The sequence below is a fragment of the Arachis ipaensis genome, chromosome B05, assembly GCF_000816755.2.
Source record: "Arachis ipaensis cultivar K30076 chromosome B05, Araip1.1, whole genome shotgun sequence".
In the NCBI taxonomy this organism is placed as follows: domain Eukaryota; kingdom Viridiplantae; phylum Streptophyta; class Magnoliopsida; order Fabales; family Fabaceae; genus Arachis; species Arachis ipaensis.
In genome coordinates this window covers 110965016-110975118 of record NC_029789.2, presented here as the reverse complement: position 1 = coordinate 110975118, position 10103 = coordinate 110965016, and the positions used below count along the sequence as shown (strand labels likewise).

Genomic DNA, 10103 nt, shown 5'->3' with positions numbered 1-10103 from the left:
AATGGATGTCCTCAGAATTTGAATGTGACAGAAAAATATAGGCTCTGATTACAATGAGGGATGAGAAGTGCACATGAATGAAGTAATCAAACAAAGTACTCTGCTCAGTAGAGTTCTGTAAATAACTTACAGGTGTATCAGCGACTTTTGGCCTAGTCCATTAGGTATTTCACCCATCAAAGAATTAGAACTCAGGTTCCTGTAAAATTAAATAGAGATTGCCAGATAATTAGTACCAATAAAAACATGACTATATCTGTCTAGGACAACACATGCTGGAAGCATAAGCTTGATGAATGATGATATACTACATCTGTATAGGAGCATATGAATAAAAAATTATGGCCAATATATGTAGAAAGAACACTTTATTACAATTCATAATTCATGAAATGGGGTATAAGATTTGAGGTTCACACTAGCATATAGTTATGGAATTCTAATAATGATGTTAAGAACAAGAGAAAATAAGAAGAGCTTAAGCATAATGCAGTTAAATTGTTGCACTAGTCGGTGTTTGTTCAAAATGTAGAGGTGTTACTCCGTCAACACCGTTTAGCATATTATAACATAAATACTGTAGCCACCAGATGGAATGAAACTATGGGTGATAGTACCAAAGCCATTCATTTTCAAAATAGCATTCATATTGTTATGATTGACTGCACAAGGAACAAAATATAACAAAAACAAGATAATAATTGTAAAGTGCAGACTCTTATATCTGCTATAACAAAACAACAGTCAGATTATTTCAAAGCAAGGGAGAAAATGTATAGACCTATGTCAATTAGCATATTTTTCTACTGGATCCCGGCTAGGACATGAAAGCTGAGATCCCATATAATATCGCTGCAGATTCTCACTGGGATGGGATGGGAACCTCGCTAGGATCTCACGAGATTAACTACTATAATACAATGCTTGCTAACATCAACAAAGCTAAGCCACATTGTACAAAGATGTCTAAGCATATGTTGGGCTGTTGATACTTACAGGCTTACCAAGTCTGACAAAAGACTAATCTGGTCACTTATGTCCCCTTTCAAGCCTTGACTGCCCAGATCTCTGAAATGACAAGTGAAACAAAGATAAGGTCAAAAGTTTTAGGGTTTATTAATAAGGGGAAAGACTTTTTACTCGAATTTCAAATGTGAAATGTAGCTCGAATAATGATAAACCCATCCTTACCTGATTACCAAAATTTCAGTTCTTACTAATTGTGCTTAATTTTTATCGGGTAGCATTCTTGTTCATGCAGTTCGTACGAAATTTTCATCATCCCATGTAGCATTTTTTGTAAAATTAAGAAATTACATCAAGGGATAAGGACTATTCCCTGAACAATAATCGAAATCTATCCTCACCTCCACCTTTTTACCCTTTCTTCTTTCCAGTTGGACCCATAATCCACCGCCAAGCAACCTTTTATGTTTAATGGGAAGGAGTCTTGATAAGCCCAAAAGTTTGTTGGCAGGATAATGTTTTTGTTAGGAAAATACCTTTTTCTAGTTTTGTACAAAGAATGACTAAGACTTATGAAACCTCTGATAAAAATGATGGCTGCAAGACATGACGAATACATTCACATATACCATTAGCAGAATTAGCACATGGAGGCTACCTACCTTACCATTAGCTGTACACTTAAAGTGTGAAAATGAAATGGAATGCAGATTATTGTTAAGAAATCTTTCAAGATATCATGTATATGATGTACGAAGAAACATTAGCTAATTAAATTAGAAGCTGAATTACATTAGTTAAAATTTAAAAGAACTGAAAAAGGAAGAATACTTACATTTGACTTATCACGAGACCAGTGTTATCCTTACTCATACGGCAGGTAACTCCCTCCCATGCATCCCAATTAGTAGGTGCACATGGATCACCATTCCAACCCATCCTCTCTGGAATCCGAAGTGAATCTTTCAATGCTTTCATGGCAACCGCTGCCAAACAAACAAATAAACAGAATATCATAAAACTGAAAGTGAAGGAGAAAAACAAAAATGAAAACCCCCAGCACATATCGTTGACCAAAATTCTTACGGTGTTGCGGTTCAATCAAAAAATATATTGACCTTGTTCTCCTTTCTAATTACCCAGTGATATAAAAAATTAAAATAAAAAAAATCAAAATAATATGATGAATTACTAGAATTATTACCAAAAAAGAACATCAAAAGTAAAAACACAACAGCCACCTATGTAATTGGTAACTATATTTGCACTAGATTCACGAAACATAATTAGTAGCTATATTTCAGGAAAATCCAGAATCATTCCTTTCTAGCAAGAAAGTTTCCAAATTTGCACAACATTATCAACACAAAAGGAAAAAAAACAAAGGACATTTCTAAATTTCAACAAGATCAACGAATCAAAACTCTACCTTGTTGGGGAACAGTGGAAGGATCATTAGGGACAAGAGCGTAATTCTCAACCCCACAGATGAGAGGCGCACCCTTCACACCCTTGAACTTCACGCTCAGAGCACTGCTACTCAAATTCTTCACCGTGTGATGCCACGTGTACGCCGCAAAACCGCCAACGCTGCGGTATATGTCAATCCTAGTCAAATTCTCGCCGTTGACCCACACATCGAACACTCTCTCCCCCGCCTTCCGCACCTTCCCTTCAATCTCCGCAAAATGCAGCCACAGAAGGTAATCAAGCTTCGCATCCACGCTCAATTCGTACTCAATTACTCCCCCCTCTTCCTCCGCCGTTGTCACCGCAGTCTGGTACAGCTTCTCCGGGAAGTAATTTGGCTTCTGGTCGGTGCCTTTGATGCCGTACTTGGTGGAAACCGCCACAAATTTGTCGGAATTGGCGGTCCTGTAGTCAGAATCGGCCTGCCAGGACCGGCCAAATCGGTCGGAATCTGCACTGAAGCCCGGGCCCCACTGACCGGAGCCGCAAGAGAGGCGGCCATAGTTGACTAGAACAATGTCGGTGGTAGCGGTGGAAGCGGCGTCGTAGGAATTCGGATCGACAGAGAATAGCTCGAGAGAGGAGATGACGGGGGGATCAGTGGCGAAGCTGTAGAAGCAGACGGGGACGGCGTCGGCGTCGGAGGGAGAAGAGGCGAGGAGGTCGGAGTAGGCGCCGCGGCGGGAGAGGGAGCTTGGCCAGGGGGAGCGCCAGGAGAAGACGATGGTGGAGCGGACGGAGACGTCGAAGGAGGGAGGGTGGGCCTTGCCGTCGTAGTTGTCGTATACGACGAAGGTGCGCAGGAGGAAGCGGCGGTGAGCAGAGGAAGTAGAAGAGGAAGGAGGGAGTGGGAGGGTGTAGCAGTTCTTTTTGCCGGAGGAGGTTGGGAAGAAGCGGAGGGTCTTCTCGTGAGGGTGCTGGAAGAGGAGGGGCTCCGAGACGATTGAAGTGGCGCCACCGGAGAAGTAGCGGTCGGAGAGCCAAGTGGTGTTGAAAGGGTCGGTGGTGTTAGTGGGACTGCCGCAGTCGATGTGGTAAGAGAAACCTGCAATTATTATATTATTATTCTTATCAGAGAATGAGAGTGAATCAGATTGGAATATTATTAGTTATGAGAATGAGTGAGTTTGTGTGGAGGGAGATGCATGTTTCTTACCATAAGGATAGGAAGAAGAGGGAGAGGGAGAGGGAGAGGGGAGAGGGGTAGTGGTGGTGGTTGTGATAATCGTGGTTAGGAGGAGGAGGAGGAGGAGGAGAAGAGGGAGAGTGAGGGACATTGTATTTGTATTTCAGTATTTGTATGAATGAGTGTGGGCGTTTATTCTAGTGAGACAGTTAGAAGGGGGGCCAATTCCAAATGGGAAAGGTAAGGTAAGTGCGGAGAGGCAATAATGGAGTGGAGTGTAGATCCAAGAAGAAAGAGAACCGGGGTGTGTCTGTGTTGTGAGCTGTGACTTTCTGTCAGAGACTCGGTGGGTTGAGTGAGTTCAAAGAGAGAGAACTGATAGTGATAAGTGAGCCAAAATCCAAGGGAGGGGTAAGATTTTCCAGCAACAATAGGGGTGGCAATGGTAGGATATCATAGGATTTGGATTCAACTTTAACGTTATTGGATTTAACTCTAATTTTATGTGTAGGTTAAAATTTTTATATAAAGTCAACTTTACTCTCTCAACTATAACTCAATCCGCTCTTAATCTGCAAATATCTGACCTTACCAGCAAGTTACAGAAAAGATACACTATTATTATATAATTTGATGATAATTTAAAATAGAACTAATTTTTATGTAAAAAAAAATATTAAATTATCAATTAATGATTTTTTTTTAATGGCTAAGGATCTTTTACATTTAGTGAGAGGTTTTTGATTCAACATCCACTTAAAACATATTTTTATGTAAGTATATAACATATACATATATAGAGTGTGGGTTGGTCAGGTAAAGTTGAGGCACAACCCGCACCCTACCCTACCTGCACCCTACTCTACCCGCTGCGGATCGGGTTGGCAACCCTACCTAACCAGGTGGGGCCGAATTGAATACCCGCATGTAGGGTACATATTGCTACCCCTAAACAACAACCATGCATAGACATTGAAAACGCTTATTAGTTATTATTCATAACCGATAATAGGATAAAACGAGCAAACTCCATATGCAAATGTAGAAGAATATGGAAATGCTAGTGCGCAAATTACGGTTTTTTTAAAATAAATATTTTATTTACCACAATAAATAATTTGTAGCGTTTTTACTAAAATACATCGAAAATTTTATTTCATTTACAGTATAAACGAAACAATACTACACGAATCTCGTTAACACTCTAAACAAGATAAAATCACATAACATTGATGTGCATATTTCGTTTACATTGTAGTATTATTTCGTTTACAGTGTAAACGAGATATGTTATGACAAATGTTCAGCAGCTATAAAAGGATATGCAACTCTTTATATTCTCCGCAAATATTTCACTGCTTTTTCTCTGTCTTTTTCTTCCAAAAATAAGTCAAAATATCTAGTAGTAGTGGATATTTGGTTGTAAGTGTGTATCCCAATTGCCACATGAGAAATAGTAATAATGGGATGATATTTGAGTGTGAGAATCACATTCTGTTGCGTACCCAGTGACGTGGCGAAAACTGGCGTGTTAAGAAATTATTATAAGAGATACGTTGCAAGCATAGTTCTTAACCAACCAAAAATCCGCTTATCAATTTAGAAGGGGTTGTCACAAAATTAGAATTAAAATACTGGGAGTATGAATCCCAGATCGTCTCCCAACGAGTTGCAGAAAGGTGTGCTATTTTATTAATCAGATATTTTCCAAAAGGGGTTGAGTTTGATAGACAGAAAATTAAAATCAGAGAATTTGTGTAATTTAAATAAGAATCTTGACCAGGAGTAGATTAGTCGGAAGTCCTATCCTTGTTGGAGTTTTCCCCAAGATCAAAGTGATAATTGAAGGTTGCCTGCTCAGTTATCCTTTACCAGATAAAGGAAAGTTAAGCAAGTTGGAAGTCAGTTTCTATTCACAAGTTCTAATTCTCTCCCTTGGGAAGGACTAGTGTCAGTGATTAGAGGGCGACCCAACGCTAAACCCAACTATAATTTTACTCTTGAGCATTCCAACTTAAGGTCCTTCTTTCAACCGACTCCCAATCAAGTTATGGAACTACTCGCTCATTATGATTGTAAAATTCACGAAATAAGAAAGGGAATTAAAGCAAGACATGATAAATCATAATCAAAAGGATCAATTAAAAATAAAAATAGTTCTTGTATTAATAAATTCTAAAAATAATCCAATAGTAACTCTGAATAAATTAAGGATATAAAAGAGTAAGTGGCAAGTAAGGAAACAAACTAGAATGATGAAGTCTTGACGGAGGTAATAACTCTTCTCAATATCCCAATCCAAAAAGCAATAAAACCAAATTCTTAAAAACTATGAATGTGTAGAGAGAAAACCTAGAGGAGGAGTAAAATCAGATCTAAAACTAAAATTATACAAAATGAATGTTGTCCCTTGGTCTCTGCATGTTCTCTGGCTCTAATCTGCTTTTTTGGGCCGAAAACTAAGTCAAAACAGGGCCCAAAATCGCCCCCAGCAAATTCTGCAGATCGCGCACGTCATGCTATCGCGTCATCCAGCGTTTTGCCTTGCCACGCGTGCGCGTCGTCCACGCATTCGCGTCACTTGTGCAGTTTCCAATCCATGCGTTCGCGTCAGGCACCCGAGCGCGTCACTGCAATTTCCTCTAATTCGCGCGGTCGCGTGAGCCATGTGTCCGCGTCGCTTCTCACTGGTCATCTCCTCAATTTCTTGTGTTCCTTCCATTTTTGCAAGCTTCCTTTCCAATCTCCAAGTCATTCATGCCCTATAAAGCCTAAAACACTTAACACACAGATCACGGCATCGAATGGAATAAAGGAGAATTAAAATACATAATTAAAAATCTCTAGAAAGTAGTGTTCAACCATGGAGTAATTTTGGGAAGGAATCGTAAATACATGCTAATATAATGAATAAGTGGGTAAAGATTCGATAAAACCACACAATTAAACACAATATAGACCATAAAATAATGGTTTATCACCCGGTGAGTAAGTTCTTTGTCCGAGCTAAAGAGTTTGATATTAAGTAGCGTCAGTGGTAGCGGGAGAAAAGAGATTGGAAGCATGGGGTATAGGTTGCTAGCACCGATGGGAAATAGAGTTTTTCGGTTTCGTCTGTTTTTGCTCCATGGCGATGAGCATGTGTGCCTGATGTTTGACATCCATAGGAGAATCATGGCCGAACAAGTGATAGAGCTTTCTGCAAAAATCGGTGATATCGGTGGTGGTGGATCTGGACAATCGAACTTTGTGCAGGATGACCTACCTCTCGCACCACCATCGCTACACGTTGCTCGTCCAGTGGAAAAGATGGACGTTGACGGTGAGGACTCAGACGAGGAGTATTTGCGGATAGCAACGAGAGTGGTTCTTCTGAAGATGATGACGATGAGGAGTTTGTACTGGAAATCCCGGTCGAGCCATCATGTTGGTATCTTCTGCCTCCCCCGAACCCAATTCCGGCATTGTCATCTGTACCCAGTCACTATCACACATTGGATGTGGATGCAATGTAAGAGAAAAATCCATTTTTCAACACCGGTGAAGACGTTTACAACTTATATGGTGGTGTCAAGTTTCGGGATGGCCCCAGATTCAAAAGTAGAGATGCAGTATTGCAGGCGCGTGAAGAATTACAACATTCACAAAAGTGCTGAGTACCGAGTTGCGGATTCAGATCGATTAAAGTACCATGTACATCGCCTACAATATGAAGCAAGCTGCCCTTGGAGTCTCTGTGTTGCTCTTCGAAAGAATTTCAGATATTAATAAGTTCAAGTTTAATTGTGTTTTATATTCTCAGTTATCATTGTTATGCTTGTTGTACATGTGAACCATGGTTGTTCTGTTTCGTTAGGGAGGTATGTAGGATGGGAGGAGCACACACGTGTTTAGCACCCACCATGTCTCAGGACCATCGACAGTTGGACAACAGTCTCATCTAAGGGTGTTCACGGGTATCGGGTACCCGATTACCCGTCCGAACCCGAACCGAACCAATTAAATTGGTTCTGAAACCAATGGATAATCGGGTACAACGCAAATCAAACTAATGACACTCTCTGTTAATTGGTTCGGGTAATGGTTATGGGTGTGCGGAACCCAAACCAACCCGTAGACCCGAACCCTTTATTAATTAAATTAAAAATAATTATGATAATGACTTAAGTATTTAGCTATAATTGTGGATTATTATGGATATTTTATTATTTTTAGCATATTATTGACTTGTTTATTGATTTTACATGTTTATTAATTATTATATTTGCAGGATTTTTAAAATAAAATTTTCATTTTTTTATTTTTTATGAATTTCTGTTTTATCGGGTACCCAATTACTCAAACCAAACCAATCCGTTCTTAATCGGTTTGGTTTGGTTTGGGTATACACAAAAAACGTAAATCCAAACCAATCCGAACCGATTACAATTCAATTGATTCGATTCTAATTTCACCCCAAATCCGAAATAACCCGATCCGTGCACATCCTTATACTCTCATCTGCCATGTCATCCTCTTGTTGATACAATTCAGCGCATCCTGTCAGCATCTATGTCCTTCAAGATACAGTTAGGCAAAGCTATCACTTAAAACCTCGTATAGAAAGGTCTGGATGGCGAAGCAAAAGGCAATTGCGCATAAATATAATGATTGAGAGGATTCATACAATAAAGTGTCGAGGTTGCTGCAAGCACTAAAAAGTTATTATTCTGGAATGATATGTGAGATCATTGTACCGTACTATGATGGACACCTTATGGTGCGTGATTGCAATATGTTTGATAAAGGTATTTTGGACATTTGCTGCTTGTGTGGAGGCTTTCAAACATTTTAAGCCGTTTGTCTCTGTCTATGGCACACATCTGTATGGCAAGTATGGTGGTGTTTTGCTTATTGCAGTGGTAAAAGACGGTAACAATAATATCCTTCCTGTAGCCTTTGCAATTGTTGAGTTTGAGACGAGGAATCATGGTCTTTCTTCCTTACCAATCTGAGGTGACACGTTACCCCGTAGGAAGACCTGTTGATTATTTCTGATAGATCCCAAGCGATCAAGGCTGCATTGAGAGCTGACGTTAGTGGTTAGCATCCTCCTAGAGCATTCATGCTTACTGTGTCTAACACATGGCGATGAACTTTATGTCTCATTTCAAATTTGCCGAGGGAAAGCGGTATCTCATAAATGCTGCTTACAGTCCAAGCAAGACTGGGTACGAGCGGTACATGGATGCATTGAGGGGTTTGTCAAGGGAGATGGCGAATTGGGCTTGTAGATTCAACAAAGAGATCTCGTTACAACACTACGATAGTGGCTGCTAGTTTGGGCACATGACGACAAACCTCTCTAAGTGCATGAAATGCTGTGCTTAAGGGTACACACTATTTACCGATTTCAGCCATCATGCGATGCACCTACAAGAGGCTGCAGTAGTTGTTCGTCAGGAAGGGATGGGAGGCACATGCACAACTAGTGGCGGGAAATCAATTCTCATCATGGCTGATAGCTGCTATTCAGAAGAACAGAGAAAGAATCTTTTCGATGCGTGTCATTCACTGCGACAGATGGGCTTCAGTGTTCTTGGTTGAGGAGTTAGAGCCTTTTGAGGGTTGGTCGCAAGGGGCATTCCGTGTTCGCTTGACGGCTAACATGTGTGATTATGGCATTTTTCAGTCACTCTATTTTCCATGTCGTCATGCGCTTGCCGCCTGTGTCGCCACAAGTGTTGAATGGGTCCACACGTCCATCCGGTGTACCTACAACAAGTTGTAATCAAGGTGTATAAGGCAGAATTTCCCCCTGATATCAGATGAGAAGCTTTGGCTGGAGTGGTATGGAACACGACTTCGTCCTAACTGTGTCATGCGCAGGAAGTCTACTGAAAGACCTATTTCCACTAGGTTTCGTAATGAGATGGATGAGGACGAGCGCTAAGAGAAACGGTGTTGTCTCTGCAGGCAAATCGGTCATACTCAAAAAGGTTGTGCAAACCAGCCGACGGACGAGGCTTAGTTTACGGTCGCTAGTTTGTATGTATTTGTTGAGGTTGTTGTTTTGCATTGGTCATGTGTTTATGTTGTTCATCATGTCATGGTTCACTTTGTGATATTTTCACTAAATGTATTTTGTACTCGAATTTTATTAATATCCACGATTTAGGCGTTTATGTTCGATTTGAATTCTAAAGGTTAAACTACAACACATAACCACATTTAAGAAGACCATAAATAGCATACCGAAATATAACATAAATAGAGTTCCAAATTACAACATGGATAGTGTATCAAAGTACATCAATGGTAACATGTGGAATAACAAAATACAAAAGTAATAACAATGTCATTAATGGTGATCACCCGGTGGAAAATGTAGGCGATGTCCGGTGCCACATGGCAGAGGCTGTGCCTGTCGGTGAGGTCTGCTAGGACATTGGTCCGCAGGAGGTTGTGGGTGACGAGAGGCATCCTATGCCTAATGAGGCAACTGTGTGGGAGCGGATGATGTGGGATACCGTAACTCTCTGAGTAGGTTACCGACTAATAC

The 10103-nt window shown here is 40.4% G+C and overlaps 1 protein-coding gene across 1 annotated transcript in view; it reads right to left on the bottom strand.

Moving 5' to 3' along the window:
- Positions 1 to 3985, bottom strand: part of LOC107643780 (putative leucine-rich repeat receptor-like serine/threonine-protein kinase At2g14440) — a gene marked incomplete in the record, with an annotated part of 10827 nt that extends 6842 nt beyond the window's left edge. The window contains 5 exon segments of the mRNA XM_016347520.2: positions 131 to 199; positions 997 to 1068; positions 1802 to 1952; positions 2396 to 3481; positions 3593 to 3985. Of these exon segments, the coding sequence (XP_016203006.1) occupies positions 131 to 199; positions 997 to 1068; positions 1802 to 1952; positions 2396 to 3481; positions 3593 to 3713 (1499 nt within the window).